General features: G+C 39.4%; 1 protein-coding gene across 14 annotated transcripts in view; it reads right to left on the bottom strand.

The window, feature by feature from the left end:
- Nucleotides 1–19,083, bottom strand: part of LOC132823510 (protocadherin beta-15-like) — a 173,842-nt gene that overhangs the window by 29,696 nt on the left and 125,063 nt on the right. For all 14 annotated transcript variants that reach the window (XM_060837444.1, XM_060837443.1, XM_060837442.1 and 11 more), the window contains exon 3: nt 18,690–18,919. In XM_060837444.1, the coding sequence (XP_060693427.1) occupies nt 18,690–18,919 (230 nt within the window). The remainder of the gene's footprint in view (nt 1–18,689; nt 18,920–19,083) is intronic.

The raw sequence follows: 19,083 nt of genomic DNA, 5'->3' as shown, positions 1-19,083 counted from the left end.
TACATACTCCATTCTAATTTCACCATTGAATTGTAAAGGTTACTGAAGAGATGCTTGAAGACATGTGTTGCCATTCCTTCATGGTCACTGGGTCAATATCTTGCAGTTCCCTACTTAACGGTCCTGTTGGTGTATCTACTATAAGGACTGAAGAGCTTCTAGAAGGCAGATCAGCATCTTCATTGCTTAGACCATTTAAGTGGATCATTAATGCTGCATGACTCAGCAACACTTACATCCTGGAATAATCACAGAGAAATTGCTTATGTTATGGAACCCAGATACAAAGGCACTTATCATTTCCAGCCTTTTGGAGGAAATATATTCAATAAAACTGCAATTTGAATTGCAGGCTATTGTACATTAAAAAAAATCACAAAAGAGTAATTTTCTTTGAAGAAGTATTTAGCCTGTGCATAGATTTCTGAGCTACCTGCCTACAATGGAAGGTGACCAATCTCATGAGAGTTCTTTCCGTTTCCTTAGCCTGTGGAAATATCGATAATTGGCCTAGGCTGCATTATTCCCAGAAAGGCAATGAGTCATTCTGTAATACAAAGTTAGTCCAATACTTTATAATAATGACAATATCTCCCTGGTGACTTTTTGCACATTTCTTCAAGATTAAGCAGATTCCCTAAAGCTAGATTACTGGAATTTTTTTTGGATGAAGTGGGAGTGGGATGGAGAGAGAAATTTACAGAAAATCAAATTCAAAATGTTCATCAAAATTTGCAATTTATCTTTGCCTTATCTTTTGAAATTATTGATACATGTTGGAATATATATTTAGAGAAACAGCAGGCATTGTTATCCAAATAGTCAATCTTCATGTGAGAATATTGCTGCAGAATTTTGGTCAATTTTTGCAGAAGCTGGTCAAATAGGCGAAGCATCACTGTTGAGAGAAACTCTGCTCTTGCCTGATGCATATGCAGATCCCAGCATGACTCACAACATTCAATAAAGGCTATTCTTTTCGCCAATGGTAGACCATGCATGATCATCCCGATGTAAAGTAAGCAGCTCAGCTTAGACCAGTGAGGAGAGCCCAAGACCCATCTTGCTCTCTAGCTTGCTAACATTTGCAAAGTGCATTTAACAACTAATTCCCTGGTTTCCATGACAAGATAAGTTTGAAGCCAGCAAGCACACAAATAATTGCCATTTTTACCTAATTTGTAATGCTCACCCATTATGCATATATAAGATTTTTTTTAAAAAAGTGTATACAATTCTGTAATACTTGGTGAACATTTTGAAGAGGAAGATGGTCAAGTATTGTGAATGGGATGTATCTTCAGAATCAGACTGATGAAGGATTTAACTGTCCCTTCAGCTACGTGGAGATATTGTGTGCTTCTGAATTTATTTTGTCAGTGATGGGAATATTTTTCATTACTGGACTTTGGCATTTGAAATTCACCATGCAAATTCTTATAATTTAAACACATCAGGAGATAATCACATCAGTGCACAAAAATCTAAAATGGGTAGGTTCTGATAAAGTCAAGTGGGGGAGGGGGAAATCTTTACAGAGAGCAATTACTGAACAGCACTGACTCCCTTGTGATTGTGCTGATGTGAAGTGAATATTTTATTTTTAGATATGCACCTGCAGAGCTGCAGTCTTGACAATGTGAGAAGTAGGCGTATGTGCAAGAGAGAGCATTCAACTTCAATGTGCTCACACCCCTGAGAATTTGATGTGAGTGGATGTTTCCATCTATCTAGGTCAGCAGATGTGCTGGCAGAAAAGCAGGAAGTTTCCTAACTGTAGGCTTGACTTTTGCATTACTGACATGTTCATGAATCAGTCAAGCCTTGCCGAGGTTGGTCAGTGATTGTGAGTACGTTTGGGTAGCACTCTCACCTCTGAGCCCTGAAGGCTGTGTGCTCACATTCCACTCGAGAGATAAAAGCACATACTATAGGCTGATACTCAAGTGTGTTTCTTATAGAGTTCTGTATTGTTGGAGTGGCTGATTTTCAGAAGAGATTTAAAAATTAAATCTGGTTTTCCCTTTCAAGTGGATACAAAGGATCCTAAAAATACAGAAGGGGGCTTTTGCTTGTCCAACATTTATTCTCTAATCACCACCTCAAAAATAAATTGTCTTCATGCTGTTTGTGAAAGTTTGCTGTGCATAAATTAAATGCTGTGTTCCTGCAGTGAATATATTTCACGAGTACTTCCTTGGCTATGAAGTGGTCTCAGATGTAAAATACCGTATATAAACTCGAGTTTCTTTTTAACAATGCGAGAGGCTAGCATGCACTTTGTCGTAACTGAATTTGTTTTCTGTAAGTTTCTGAATCTTCTGATGTTTTGAAAGTTTTCTGGGAATGAGGTAGCAAAGGGTAACTTTTTATTAGCATCTCCAGCCAGAACTCTGGATATTGGTGCTTGCCATAATATCTTCGGGGTTACGACCAGACAAGGGGGTGCAGACTGTCTTTTTATAGGACTATGGTAGAGAAATAATCCAGTTGTTTCACACAGTAGCAATAGCATACAATGCAAATCAATATTATGAGTGTGTTATTCAAGGTCATCATTTACATCATGTTGAGAAGGAATCCCCTTATGGCAAGGTCAAGTGTTTGTGTTTGTTCTCTTTCATTGATACATCATGCTGTCTAGTTGTCTCAGTATGTCCCTTGAGTGCCAGCCATGTGTAAACAGTTTAATTTGCATGGACTAGCCAGAGATACTCCTGTCTTGTCTGCAGACAAGACTGTAAATATTTTTAACCAACATGTTCAGGCATGTTATGACACACGTCTGGAGCAGAAACTTAAATCCAGGCCTTCTGGCCTGGAGGTAGGGACACGATCACTATATTGTATGCTGAATTGAGAAACTGGAACTTTCTTAACAACATTCCTTCTCTGTGTCCATCTAGACTACAATTAGGTCACCGAGGAAGGGTGACTCAACCCAGAATGTTAACTCTGATTGCTCTCCTCAGATGCTGCCAGAACTGCTGATCTTTTTGACCAGTTTCTGTTTTTGTTTCTGATTTACGGCAACCACAGTTCTTTTGTTTTTCCAATTAGATCAAAGCTATCATAACATCACTATTATCTTAATCTGGGGTGTGACCTATGTCCTGGTTTTGTCCTCTCTGGCATAAGAAAGGTACCATTGGAGAGAAACAGAAATTTCCACAGTTATTGTCATAGAGATGTACAGCATGGAAACAGACCCTCTGGTCCAACTCACCCATGCTGACCAGATATCCTAATCTAATCTAGTAACATTTGCCAGCACTTAGCCCATATCCCTCTAAACCCCTCTTATTCACATACCCATCCAGTTGTCTTTTAAATGTTATAACTGTACCAGCCTCCACCACTTCCTCTGGTAGCTCATTCCAGACACACACCACCCTCTGTGTGAAAACATTGCCCCTTACATCCCTTTTCAATATTTCCTCTCTCAATACAAACCTATGCCCTCTAGTTCTGGACTCTCTCACCCCAGGGAAAAAAAACACCTTGTCTATTTACCCCACCCTTGTCCCTCATGATTTTATAAATCTCTATAAGATCACCCCTCAGCCTTCGATGCTCCAGGGAAAACAGCCCCAGCCTATTCAGCCTCTCCCTGTAGTTCAAACCCTCCAAACCTGGCAACATCCATGTGAAGCTTTTCAGAATCCTTTCAAGTTTCACAACATCCTTCCAATAGGAGTGATGGCTAACAATTTCTAACTTAGGTCTAAACACCTGCGACCATTTCCAAAGTACCCCAGAGCTTCACAAACTTGATCACGGCTCACTTGCTCATGATTTCCATCACATATATTCCCATTTGACGCAAAATATGCACCTCAATCTCCACAGAAAATCTGTAAGGAACTAATGACGAGGATGAGAAAACTAAATAAGATGATATGGCAAGAAACTTGGAGACAAACCTTCATACTGCACACTTATTACAAAGAACATGGTACACAAAACCTATGCACATTCTGAAAATACATATGCATAAATACATATGCATAGGGGTGGCATGGTGGCTCGGTAATTAGCACTTATGCCTCACAGCGCCAGGGACCTGGGTTTGATTCCAGCTTTGTGTGATTGTGTGGAGTTTGCTCCTGTGTCTGCATGGGCTTCCTCCAGGTGCTCTGGTTTCCTCCCACCGTCCAAACATTTGTACATTAGGTGGATTGGACATGCTAAATTGTCTGTAGTGTCAAAGGATATAAAGGCTAGGTGGATTTTCCAGGCAAATATAGGGTTACAGGGATAGTATAAGGTGGATGGATCTGGGTGGCTTGCATTTCAGACAGTTGGTATGGACTGGATGGACTGAATGGCTTCCAATCCCTTGCCAAGCATATCACCTTTACTGACTATTGGTAGCCATGACTTTAGCCAACTCTTTGCCATTCCCTGCCACTGAATTCCTAATCCACGACTACACCACCTTCTCCTCAACTAAAATCCTTTAAAGTCAATTTTTTTGACCAATCTGTCAGCTCAGCTCTCCTAATTGACCATTTCTTGGCTTGCGATAAATTTTTCTCTCCTCCTCTGTTGCATACTGGGACTTTTCACTACATTAAATGTGTGATATAAGTGCAAACAGTTTCCAATGTGTTTCAATGCCATGTCTTCACTCCCACTTCAATACAATTTTACAGCGTGGCTGGCTTGGTTTCCAGAACAATCAATCAGAGAGATTACTGGCTCACGCCTGTGCCAGTAAGTCTAAGTAAACATTCTAAATGGCCTCAGCATGATAGGAAAAGAACTATAGTACTATTCATGGTTATAAAAAAAATTGCCTTGCAATTGAAACAGAAAACAAAAGCTGATTTTGTTAATGCAGTTTCCGACTTGCCTAATGGTAAAATCTTAGTCGTCCCAATAACTGCCTCTTTAAACTGCCTTTTATCATTTTCCAAGTTGACAAAACTTTGGCATCTTTTCTTACAATGAACTGCATTTTATATCAAAGTGGTTTGCTTTGTCCAAACTATCACAGACAAACCCATAAAAATAGTAATAGAAAGGGTTCTGAAGAGGTCAGTCAAATGACAAACAAAATGTTCTGGAAACAAGATCAACATATTGCACCAGCATGATGTGGAGCTCTGAGAAACATGTCCTATTTTGTCTTGATGCATTTAATATTTTTGGTTTTTATACAGTCCAGAATAAAGATTAAAATCTTTATTTCCAAGACTACAGATGGAAGCAATCCTTCAAAATCTCTTAAACAGTCTTGCCACTATATACAAATACATGGATGCTGGGTGATCAAAGGGAATTTAAGCTGCAAAACGGACATGTACTGCACAGATGCAACAGCATAGGAATTGCTGCAATGACCACTTTAAGGGTTAACATTTGAGGTAGTGCCCAGACATTTTCACAGAAAGAGACATTTGTGTTTTATTATAATTGGCAAAGTCACTTACGAGAAAATCAATTTTTCAAACCAAGACTGACACATGCATTATAAAAAAAAGCCATGATGTCAAAGTACACGCAAGTCCCAGATTCTGTTTGCTGCTCGCAATCTGTCAATACTGTCCTGATTTCGCATGTCCATGGCATTAAATAAAAACATTTGTGCTCAAGCTGTCAGTCTCTAACATAGCCTTGATGATTTCCAGACTGTTTCACATCCTGCAGTCTAACTGCTGAGTGATCTGTGGAGGCCAAGGAAACAGGAAGGAAATTGAATCCCTTTCTTTTCCTGTCAGGCCAGCCCACGTTCAGCTTGAAGATTTATAATTAGATTCTGCACCACAATCCCCTGCTATGCTCTTTCGGTCTCCCTGGTAATTTTGACTGGAACATGTTAAAGATTTGATAACTTTGACTGAGTGTATTCCTTAGAGTATCCCAACATATAAACCCTTGCCTCCAAACATTCTGCCCCACGTCTCTGCCATTGATAATCTAATACTTTCATCCCATCAATACCATACCTTCCCACACCAGCTGGAATATGAATGACTCTGGATTATCCAGTTGGATGGTTTGAGATTGTCAACCAAATCCTGTTCGCTCATCTACAATATTGATAATACCATTAAGTGGCATTGTTCAAAGAAAACTGAACAACATTTTCTTTCATTACTCCTGTGATTTTTTTTCTCCTGTTTGTCTATAGCAGAGTCCTGCAAGTCAATTGATTGCTAAGGCCTCCTAGAGAGTTGGCAATCCTGTTTTGGACAGACTAGACAACAGGACAGACCCTTTCTTTGCTCTGAGATGCAATTCTCCATGAACTTCCAGAATTTAATCATGTTTGTGCAACTGAAATACTATGATCTTTATTTGTCACCACAACCCCACAAGTTTGTAGCGTACTTTCCTGTGAGAGATCGACAATAAGTGGCAGCTTAACCTAAGGATCACTACGTCTTAGGCAAGGGGCAAGATTGAGAAAGTGGGACAATAATGGGAACCAAAACCAGTATGGGAATTGAACCCACACTGTTGGTATGACAGACCAGCTGTCCAGCCAACTGAGCTAACCAATCCCCACTTGTTAGATAAAACAACTCAGCTTAGGATACAATGTTAGCTATTGAATTGGTCATCAGCTGCAAAATATCTCAATGTTCAGGTCCCAAGCTACATGACTCATCCTCATCCTGATTTATAATTCTAACAAACATTTGTATGCTTCAGTGATAGTGCCCTTACTTTTGAGTCAGAGGTTAAGGGGTTTAGAAACAACTTCAGAGACTGGAGCAGAAAATCTAGGCTAACATTCCAGTATAGTGCCGCGGGTGTGCAGCATGCTGTCTGTTGGAAGAGACGTTGAACCAAGATCAGCAGTATTTTGACAAAGAGTACAGGAGTTCTCCCAGGCCAATTAATATTTAACTAACTACAATGAAACGGATTATTAGATTACAATGACAATGTAGGCTACTATGTTTCCTATATTAAACAACATTGTCCACTGTATTTCAATAATACTTCATTGGTTGTATAGTGGTAAGGTTGTGAAAGGCGCCATGTGAAAGCAAATACTTTTAAACTAATCTTCTTCTGGTAATGTGTGAAATATTGGTTCTTATTGTTCTCTGTCTTTAAAACCTTCCCCCAAATCAATTTCCAAATAATTTGACTCACAATCTTGAAAGGAAAATTGTATTCAAAATACGTTGGGGATGTTGGCTTCATGAAAAATAACATTAGGGGATAATGTTACACTTGGAGCAGAAGAAAACAGAAAATTGTATGTATCTTTCACATAATTACTAGATAAAGCAAAAGCCATCTTTTCTCATCTTGGTAGTTGGTGAAAATGTTAACTAACAATTCAAGGTGATTAAATGTGCAAAAGTGATGAAATTGATATTATTGTGATTCCAATACTTGGAAAGTAGAGAAGATGTGCCTAACAATTTATGAGTTCAGAATATTGATTTTAATTACCCATAGCTCACTGAAGCAGAAAGGAAGGGACAATTTAAATGAGGTCAGCATTTGACCCCCTCCATGCATCCTTTTGTTAACTGTTGTTGACAGCTAAAAGGAATCTATACCATTTATCACCATATTATAAGATAAAACCACACCACAACTGTTCATGTTGTAATATCCTTCTCATAGATTTGCTGCTACTAGCCTCTTTCCTGATAATGGTCTACTGGACTTGCTTCATCTAACGAGGTAGGGGAAAACCACCTGGCACTCTATCCAACAACAGGCTCTTCTCATAAACAGGAGGGAGTTTATTACATCAGCAACATTTTACATCGATATGATAGACACTGTCACTGAGACAATAAGGGAGACCTCAATGTTAGGTCAGATTTCTATGAGATCCAGAACTGTTTCTCTTTCTAAATCCAGAATGCAACATCCTATTGGATGGTGCTTAAAGCATTTGTCAGCATTAACCCTTTCAGATCCTTACACCTTTATACAGCATTTGCCTGCTCTTTTAACTAAATCTGATCAAAATTTATCAGTTTTGTTTAAACCTACACTGTGACCCGATCTGCAAATTTAGTCAGAAGCATGAAAATGAGACTGTGACAGATTCACTACCCAGGCAGCAATGACAGGAAAGAAAATTGTTCTGGGGAAGGGTCACTTGACCCAAAACATTAACCCTGATTTTTCTCCACTGATGCTGCCAGACTGCTGAGCTTTTCCAGCAATATCTGTTGGAAAAGGAGAGCCATCACTGACCAGAAGATGCTGAAGAATGAAAGTTCTTAGTTTTTTTTTTAAGGTGAACTTGGAGGATAAAATTGCTTCCCTTTGAAGGTTTGGGCATTCATATATGTCAGTTCACTTACCCTGACCCTGTTCAGATTCCGGGACCTCCCTTCTCAATGGCATAGATAGAGAGGCTTTTTTCCAGGGTAGAGGGGTTAGTTACGAACGGACACAGGTTCAGGTTTTGAGGCGGGTATGCGCTGCCAGAGGAGGTGGTGGAAACAGACACAATATCAGCATTCAAGAAACACCTGGATGAATACATGAATAGGAAAGGAATAGAGGGCAACAGTAAGTGAAGACACTTTTCATATGGGAGGGCAAAATGTGTCGACACAGATCTGGAGGACCGAATGGCCTGTTCCTGTGCTGTATTGTTCTTTTTCCCTTTGTTCTTTGTTCTTGTTGTTCTCACTATGCATTCAACTTGCAGAAAACAGTTGCACAGAGCCTTGGCTGCAGGCTTCTGTCTCTCTCCTGCCCTATGAGTAACTGGGGTCAGGTGGGCCATTGAGAACATGTATTGGGAGAAAACTCAGCCATTTATATTGATCTGATCTCTACATTGTCCCCCTCCTTAGGTGTGTGGGTGTTTGGAGGCAAGTGGGAATGTATTGTCACTCCTACTTAGGAGAAAATAAAAGTCTAAGTTTTCAAATTTTCAATTCCTTTTCAACTTTCAATTTTTTCACTGAATGTAGCAAGACTTTATAAACCTTAGGAAAATGTTTAATCCATGACCAGACGTGAAGCACTATAACATTTTAAATTCTAATTGGCAAATTCCTCTAGCAATCATAGTCCACATGCCAGCCAATCAGCCCTCTTTGCACATACAGTATCAATGTTGTTTTCCCTTCAACTGGTATTTCTTGTGAATTGTCCTGATAAGTGCAAGATTTAGGGGACTGGGTTTGGGTGCAGTACACTTCGGAGGGTCAGTGTGGACTTTGTGGGCGGCACGGTGGCACAGCGCCAGAGACCGGGGTTCAATTCCTGCCTCAAGCGACTGACTGTGTGGAGTTTGCACATTCTCCCCGTGTCTGTGTGGGTTTCCTCCGGGTGCTCCGGTTTCCTCCTACAGTCCAAAGATGTGCAGGTCAGGTGAATTGGCCACGCTAAATTGCCCGTAGTGTTAGGTAAAGGGGTAAATGTAGGGGAATGGGTGGGTGGTGGGTCGGTGTGGACTTGTTGGGCCGAAGGGCCTGTTTCCACACTGTAAGTAATCTAATCATGAAAAAAAATCAATAGAATGTTTCTTTTTTCATCATTACCCAATATGATTCCTTATTCACTTTAAATCAGATCAGATCTGTTACTGATCAGAAAACGTGTCTGGTGTAATGTATGATGTGGAGGAGCTGGTGTTGGACTGGGGTGGACAAAGTCAAAAATCACACAACACCAGACTATAATCCAACAGGTTTATTTGGATGTGCTCTGAAAGCTCGTGCTTTCAAATAAACTTGTTGGACTATAGCCTGGTGTTGTGTGATTTTTAACTTAGTGTAATGTATGTACAGGACTACATATGGAATGCCTTAATTTTCTACCAACTGAGTGCAGTGCACAGACTACAGAATAAATCGCACCTGCGAGTTCCACTGAAAAGAAATCAGGAACTCAATTTTAATATTAACCATTCAGCTGCAAAATCAGGAAGCGGCTTTTCAAAAGGAAATTTGAACATCCTTTTCCACCCTAAAAAAACTGCAATTGCTAGGGGCCATCTGCTATCTGTGGGACTTTGATAGATGGCTGTTTGTTACATAAAGATATTAAGGGATGTGAGTTAAAGGCAGGTAAATGGAATTAAAGTACACATGAGCATGATCTAACTGACATGCCAAATTGAGGGGGCTCACTGGTCTAGTCCTGCTCCTATACTCACATACTACCTTGAACTGTATTCGCACTCAAATATTACCTCTGTGTAACTTCAGCAATTTAAAAAAAACAATAATGCAATTCAAATATTATAATGTGAATATAGTGGTGGGTGAGGGAGCAGGAGGGACGCAGCTCTGTTTAACATGGCATGGTGGCTCAGTGATTAGCACTGCTGCCTCACAGTGTTCAATTCCAGCTTCAGGCAATTGTGTTTGTGGATTCTCCCTGTGCCAATGTGCATTGAATCTGGGGCTTATGCTCGAAACGTCGAATTCTCTATTCCTGAGATGCTGCCTGGCCTGCTGTGCTTTGACCAGCAACAAATTTGCAGATTGAATCTGGGTGCTCCAGTTTCCTCGGACAATCCAAAGGTGTGCAGGTTAGATAAATTGGCCATGCTAAATTGTCCATAGCATTCAGGGGTGTGTAGCCAAGGAAATGTTGGTGTGTGGGAGGGTCAGTGTGGATGTCTTGGGCCTAATGGCTTGTTGCCATGCTGTAGGGATGCTATAGTTTTCCAGTGGGTGTTTTAGTTTCTAATTCTCCAAGAAGCAAAGTAACAATTACAACTTTACATAACTATTTCACACCAGTTCAACCATTCTTCAATTTGATACTTCTTTTAATTTTTCATGTGAATTAAATGTTATCCAAATTGCCTTTGCAAAAGCTTCCATTTTAAATCTTATGCTACTTATCTGCAGATGTTTAGAATTTTGAAGATTTCTAAAGCCTTTGGTCCTTTCAACGGCTAAGGGTGTGACTTGTATAACTAGAGTTATAAAGATCAGGCAAGTTCCAGCCTGGGTCTTCAGCCCTTTTCAGGGACTTTCAGAGAAAGGCAATTAATGTTGGCTTGGCCAGTGATCCTATTTCCCCTGAATGAACACAGAATACAAAACAGCTCAAGCCTTTGCACTTGATCTCTTCATACTGACCCCTGGTGGAAAATGAGTCTATTGCTGTTGCATGACGGTTAGGTTGAATATTAAACAGGCGAACGTGCTTCACAGACTGATAAATCAGGATGTATGCTCCCATGAGATATTGCATTGGGACATGGTTGTGGGGGGAGGTGGTTGGGGTGGTGTTTGCTTTGGGGAATAGAGGTTTGATGTCAGAGTGTGAAAGAGGTGGTGATTAAAATAGGAGTGGAAAAATTAAATAAAACATTTGCTCTTATTTGAACATAATTATGCACTGAAGTAACAAATAAATGCCGGGGAGTGTTCAAAAAGATCACTTTTTGTGATAAAATTTTGATTTGGCTTTTGATAGCAAATACTCATGATTTGATGCCTGTTCTTTCATTTGTTCTAATCTCACCTTGAAGGCTCCGACTCTAGGCTGGCTCAGTTTAAGGGGCAGGAAAGTCAAGTGACACCTGGTAATGAGCTTCGAAAGCAAACTATTCAACTGTGTGGGCATCACAGCTAAATCTGAAATTGTCGTCATCCCAAATCAACAAGCACTTTCACTTTCCAACACTTGTCTCCAGAGAAGTCTGTCTTTTCTTCTCTGAGCATAGATCTCAAGTATAATTTTAGCATCCCTGTCATTGGCTGTTCTGAGATCAGCAAATACAGAACAGATCTACTGTCCTATCCTTACTTTTTGGTGCCATACAGAATAACACAGTATCCAAGCAACTACATGCCAATCCTTCTTTAATTTGCAATCCAACAAACAGCAAAGACCAGATAATCTATCCATCTTTTTAAATGCAGATGTCTCCAGTTATTTTAATAGACCGATAAATGTTGAGCAGGACATTGGAGGAAACTTTCCTATCCTTTTTTGAATAGTGTCATCAAACTTTTACATCCCCTGCAAAGTGAACACAACACCTCAGGTTACAGTCTCATCTAAAATAAAGCGCCTCAGAATGCGTAATGCCATCCGCGCTCTGCATCAAGTATTACCCTAGATTATGTGTTTAAGTCTCTGAAGTGGGATTTGAATCTACAGTATTATCTGTTGGCTCAGAGGTGGGAGTGCTGAACCAAGGCTCATTTCTTAAAAAAAAATCCCAGGATTAAACCATGCATGAACCATCTGTGGTCTCATTCTCACTAGTGATGCTTCAGTGGTGACAGTTAAAAGGGCGGTTGTCATTGTCATAGACAGGAGGCTATAAAGTATCCATTGCCATTAATCAAAGCAAATTAAAATTGGAACTAGCAGAAAGAAGACAGCAAATAAATTGTCCATTCAATCCAAATACCAATGCAAGAATTCATTTTCCTCATTGGAAAGCTTATCTTAATATGATGACATCATCCATATTCAACACAAAACTATATTCAACACAATAGGTTCAAGCAAATCATGTGAAAGACTGATGACTTTATCAGACGTTATTTAGTTAAAATTTGAAATCTGCCATTGTCACATATTGCATGCGAGTAGAGAGCCTGAGTGATTTCAAAAATATGTTACACCAAGATTGTGCATTACTATTAGATTGATATAATGTTTTGCAGCATGTCTGAACATTTATATTCTACATCTGCAGCTCACCCATCCCCCATCAGAGACGATGGAAAACACCCAATGCTTAGCTCCTTGAAGTCACTACAAATGCTTTCACAAATATCCACACTGATTTCAAATTCTCATATTCAAGTTAATGTACAAGTTATTTAAAATGTGAGCTAGAAGAGAATGCAGATTTATGTAATATGATATGAAGCAATTTAGTCTTCTTCTGGATTAGTAATTTTTATGATATATTGTACATTTGTGCAGAATTTCTTCTGCAGTGGATATCTCATCTGTGAATTTGATGCAGTTTTGAAATAAAATGAAACCTCAAGCAAAAAAACATGTCACAGCAGAGATGGAGCAATTATCTTGTCAAGAGCTTTTCTGGGGCATAATATACAGGTCAGGTTGCTGGTGCAAGAGAGAAGTTGTGTTTATAAATATGGTTGCAAAGAGGCAGATGCATGAGTATTAAAGGGAGTTTGACCTGTCCTATATTGAGGGAATTAATCTGGCACTAACCTTTTCTCTACTTTTCTTAAGCATGACAGTGTCTTCATTATATAAGTTGAATATTGCGGCCAAGTGATTTCAATTGTGCATTAAAGATGCAAGGCCTGATTTTAACTCCCTTCCAGCTACTGCGACGGTGTCTGAAAACAGGTCACTTACTGACCCATTTATACAGGTGTGACAGACACCATCATCCTGTGGGGGCAGTTGATGAAACATCCTGTTTTAGACAGAAAGCCACTGGAATAAGGTTGTGTCCTTATTACCTACTTAAAACCATTTAGAATTTCAATGTAGAAAAATTGTGTGCTCAGCAAAGATTGCTCTTATTTGTACCAAACATTGAGCAGACTGATCAATGTTTTTTAAAGGAGAGTCCAGTGGCGACTTACAAAATGTCTCATGAAAGTTTGCCATTTCATTGATATTGCTAGGAGGTGCTGGTGCATTGCTCATTTGACAACAATCACTGTTACAGTTCTAACTTTCAGGCAGCTCAGGTTTGGAGGTGTGTCCTCTTCCACTAGCAAACATAGAGTCAAAGAGTCATAGAATCCTACAGCACAAAGACAGGCCGTTTGGCCTAAACTGGTCCATGCTGACCAAAATGTCCGTCCTCGCTAACCCCATTTCCCTGCACTTGGCCTACATCCTTCTAATCCTTTCCTTTCCATGTATTTGTCCAAATGCCTTTTTATTGTTGCTAGTATATCCAAGTCAACCACTTCCAATGGCAGCTAATTCCATATGCACAGAACCATCTGTGTTAAAAAGTTACCCCGCAGGTTTCCTTTCATGCTTTCTCTACTAACCTTAATTGACGCGATTCTAATCCTCGATTCCCCAATCCTGGGAAAAGGACTAAGAGCATTCACCCTATCCATGCCTCACTAACAGATGCCCAGAAATGAAGCTGGGGTCTTTAAAAGGACCAAGCTTCATTCCATTTTTGCTCACCAATTTCTGATTTAAAATCCCTCCTGTAGGGTGCAAATTACATTTCCAAGGCCAACTCTGAGACCAAAATGCAGCAGCAGAATGAATTTCCTGCTCCAAGGAATCTTGCTGTGCTACTCTACTGTCAGACTCTAATTTGCATTTACATTATAATCATAGTGTTGTTGCTTAGTGGAAGTGCTTTGCAGCAGATCAACTGTTGCGGTGTCAATACACACTGAGAGGTTTTGGTACAGACAACAATCTTGAACACAGTGCATGTGGGGTATCACATGGAGCTGCAACTCTTCAGCTGCCAGTTCCACATTATACAAAGTAATGAGAGTGGATATCTGCACTTGCCATGTATTTGTATGTCATATCTGAAGAGTTCTACTCATCTGGTTCCAAAATAATCTTTGATATGATGAATCGGCTGATACATGCATCCTAATATTAAACAGACTCCAGATCAACTTTTGATCATTACTAGGAAGTGTAGTGAACTTTTATAATATGCCAATATCCATGAGTTATATACCTAAAGTTTAATCCATGTGAAATCTGCATATCACTTTCTGTGGGATCTATCTGACATCATAGCTATACTCACAGATTTACATAAAGGGGTGGTACAGTGGCTCATTGGTTAGCATTGCTGCCTCACAGCACCAGGGACCAAGGTTCGATTCCAGCTTTGGGTGACTGGCTGTGTGGAGTTTGCACATTCTCCCCGTGTCTGCGTGGGTTTCCTCCGGGTGCTCCAGTTTCCTCCCACAGAACAAAGATGTGCGGGTCAGGTGAATTGGCCATGCTAAATTGCCCGTAGCGTTAGGTGCATTAGTGAGAGGGAAATGGGTCTGGGTGGGTTACTCTTCGGAGGGTCAGTGTGGACTTGTTGGGCTGAAGGGCCTGTTTCCACACTGTAGGGAATCTAATCTATTCTAATCTAAAGGACATCCAATGCCATTGTAGCTCAGCCAAAGCATACACACTGACAATGTGTGCCATATTTCCAAGTTTCCTAATGCTGTGATGCTGTCCCTGACCAATATGCCTGGTATCTACAATCTGCTGAGCAGAAAGATTGACAGGACATGTTAGCAGAATGCCAAATGAGTGCATGCCAAGAAAGCTCTGCCAAGGGAAGCTAATTGAAGGGAAATATTCACATGAAGACAGGAATATGTTTCAAAAGCAACCTGGATGTTTTACTGTGGAAATTTAATATTATTCCTGAAAATGAGAGAATGTTGCACAACATTTTTCTGTAAAGGAAAAACCTTCGATGAACAGAACAGTGTCCCAATGGCCCTCAATAGCATTAGTTTCATAAACCATGGTTTCAAGCATTTTGTTCACACCAACAATGCATGTACGCTCACCATGTAATAGATCTTTTCATGCTTAAATTGGATTGATTGGTTCTATTCAAACACATTGCTGCCATAATATAACTCAAAGTATTCTAGTTGATATCGTGGTCATGTTTGAATGATGAATCTGATGATATTGATCACAACAATATCACTCATGACCAACTTACATAAAAATAAAGTACAGCACATGCTAGAAACCTGAAATAAAAACAGGAGACAAGAGAAACCTAACATGTCTGGCAGCATCTGTGAAGAGAGGTACAATATTAATGTTTCAAGTCCTTGTGACTCTTCTTCAAAGCTGGAATTCATACTCATATCAAACTCAAAATGTTTCTCTCTCCACAGGTGCTGCCATGTCTGCTGAGTTTCACCAGCACTTTTTGTTTTCACCTTAGGCAGCTTGTCCCCTGGTGTCTAGCTCTGCTGCTTTGAAACTGCTAACTAAACAATACTTGAAAATCCACAATGACTGCCCTCAGGTTCCTTCTTCTTTGCCCAACTCTCCTTTAGCTCTATCACTCCCTGTTCAAAGTGGCCAGATTGTATTGACATTATCATCAATTGAAAAGTTATAAGCACAAATTATTGAAGTAAAATGCTGTATCACACAGTATGTAGCAATATCTGCAGCATATGGTATTAATGGAAAGTTAATGGAGTCCAGTTGACTCCATGTTAATTTGATCTTTCATTGTGAGTCTATCAACTCAAAGAATGAAACCATAACGTGTTTGGCTTAATGTCAGTAACTAGGCTGGTTTCAATTATATTGTGCAGATGATACTATCTCATCCTTCATCATTGACCAGGACATAACTTTGTGAACCACAAAGTTCTGCTGAAAGATTATTGTGGTGGGAAGTTCAATTTGATCTGTATCCCAGACAGTACAACACAATATTAAACTGACGGACAGAATTGCTGTATAAAAATAACAAATATAATGTCACAACCAAACTAATTTCGAGAGTAAATGCTGTTAAACATTGGTTAATACTTTATATGATATTGGTACAAGCGACTACAAGTACAATTTTGTTAATTTCTATATCCCTCACTACCAGTTTGTTCCTTAATCTTTTTGGAAGTAGAGAAATTTTCTGTAGCTCTTTTCCTACAGATTGTTAAAGGGCTGTGCTGGATAGGAATGATTGCAAATAACTTGTAAAAAGACACTAGACAGACCAAATAAACTTTCACAACACTGAAAGTTTGATATAATGGAGATCTCCAAATTGAAAGAAAGCAGGTAATGCATCAGTCCAACAATGTGATACATCTATCTCAGGTAGGGAAACTTAATATAGGGAGATGCCGGTATTGGACTGGGGTGTTCAAAGTTAAAAATCACACAACACCAGGTTATAATCAACTAGGTAAAAACAAGGACTGCAGATGCTGGAAACCAGACTCTAGATTAGTGTGGTGCTGGAAAAGCACAGCAAGTCAGGCCGTATCCGAGGAGCAGGAAAATGGACGTTTTGGGCAAATGCCCTTCGTCAATTCCTGATGAAGGGCTTTTGCCCGAAACGTCGATTTTCCTGCTCCTTGGATGCTTCCTGACCTGCTGTGCTTTTCCAGTACTACTCTAATCTAAACACCAGGTTATAATGCAATAGGTTTATTTGGAAGCACTAGCTTTCGGAGAGCTGCTTCTTCATTAGGTGATTGTGGACACTCCATGACCACCTGATGAAGGAGCAGCAGTCCAAAAGCCAGTGCTTCCAAATAATCCTGTTGGACTATAACCTGGTGTTGTGTAATAAAATGAAATACCACTTACGAATGATAATAATGCCAGCTTTTATCCCTACTCACTACTGGCAAGCAGAAATGTGTCTGACAGGGATTTCAGTAACAAACATTATATAGTTTATATGACTTCCTGCAGAAAGTGAACACCCTTACTTGGCCCCTAAGTTGTTCCATCTGAAATTCCAACCAATCTCCAGATGTGGAAATACAGCATGTTTTTCTACTTTGTGCTTTCAGCATCCTGTAATCCTAACTTACTCTGGAGTTCATTGTGTTCTCATTTGTTTCTAAATATAGCGCACAAAAGTTGATTAATTTAACCCCTGTCCTATTTGGGCAGTATTGAGTGAATATATCTTTGCAGACAGTGATTTTTTAAAGTTACTAACAAAATGCCTTTACGTTTCTGTTCTTCTCTTATTAATCAAGGGGCAAGAACATTTGGAAGAAATCCAGACTCCTTACATCCTGCTCATTTTTTAGTTGGAACAAACCACTTAATCAAGGAAATAAAGGCTCTTGCAGTGAGATACCAGTGCACAAATGTTTAAAACTTTTAATAATGTTTGAGTAATGACAATAACTAGTTTAAAAGAGGTTATTCTGCACTGATTTCCCTCAAACAGAGATAGAGGAATTTGATATAATGGAAGTTAGTATTTGTACCTTAGTAGCTCACCAACTCTAAGGCTCAAAGTATATTTTGTGTTTTGTTTGGGCCATATCTTCTTTCGGATATTTCTTGAACACTTACTAACAATACACATTTTCAGATTTTGGGGGTGCAGTTGACAACAGCAGAATTTGCAATGCATTTATTAATCTGTTCATCTTGCACGAACACAGAACTAATTCCATTACTAATATTGCTGACAATGATTTCAATCTCCTTTACCATTTCAAGGACTTTAATACTAAAATGACAATGGCAACTTAGGCCAGTTGAACACACGATCATGCAATCTGCATTTGGAAGTTACAAGCGCCTGGAAAACTTCTAGATTATGAAGCCTGGCATCAAAATGGTTCACTTCAAAATTATATTTTCACTAAATTTTCCACAAAATGCTTCAAATGCTCTCAATTTTCATTCTCTTTCTCAACTTCTGTTTACTGGAGTTTTTTTCACAATCCACATGAATTCATTTTCCTTATTCATAACAGCCTTGAAATAAAGTCATTGAAAAATGAATGTAAACTATTGCTTTACCTATATTAACTGAATACTAATAGTTTATCGTAAATTTTCTAGCATTTGTTAAGACAGTGAAAAAAAATAATTTTATGAAAATTGTTTGTGTGTTTTATGCTAATGTTCACATAGTGTGATTTCCACTTTGGTTATGTCTAGCACTGGTTAAATAATTGCTCATTTCTCTATGTTCTACACAATCATGGCAAGTCTGCTAAAAGCACATAATTCTGTCACACTGTAAAAAAGGAAAAGCATTGAGAAATGTTACTTTGACCTATCTGAACATTAGTCTTCAACATGTATGTTGCATTTTGTCCAGCACTGACCAGGGATGGCTACAGGCCTTGCACATGCTGGTTTCCTTGCTCCACTAGGTTCATTCTCAACCACTCGCTGCACTTCACAAGGAACGTCACGCTGAACCTCATGTTGAATGTTATGGGGCACATTGCACTGGACATCACGAGGTGCTTCACACTGGACATCGCACTGCACCTCACGCTGAGCTTCATGCTGTATATCACGCTGTACTCCTTCCTCTTCCCGATACTGGGAACTGCAGAAACAACAGGGACACAGTCACTGATCATGCAGACGAGGGGATGAAAGTTGCAGATGATCAACCAGAGTCTGAGCAGACCTGAAATGGGAACTTCTACTGTGCCTTATGCTGTCAGTTCAAATCAAGGAACTTCTTTCACTAGCTTTAAATCATAAGAT

Source organism: Hemiscyllium ocellatum, chromosome 16 (assembly GCF_020745735.1).
Source record: "Hemiscyllium ocellatum isolate sHemOce1 chromosome 16, sHemOce1.pat.X.cur, whole genome shotgun sequence".
Lineage (NCBI taxonomy): Eukaryota > Metazoa > Chordata > Chondrichthyes > Orectolobiformes > Hemiscylliidae > Hemiscyllium > Hemiscyllium ocellatum.
Note: the sequence above shows the minus strand (reverse complement) of the source record. Positions and strands in the feature narration are given on the sequence as shown.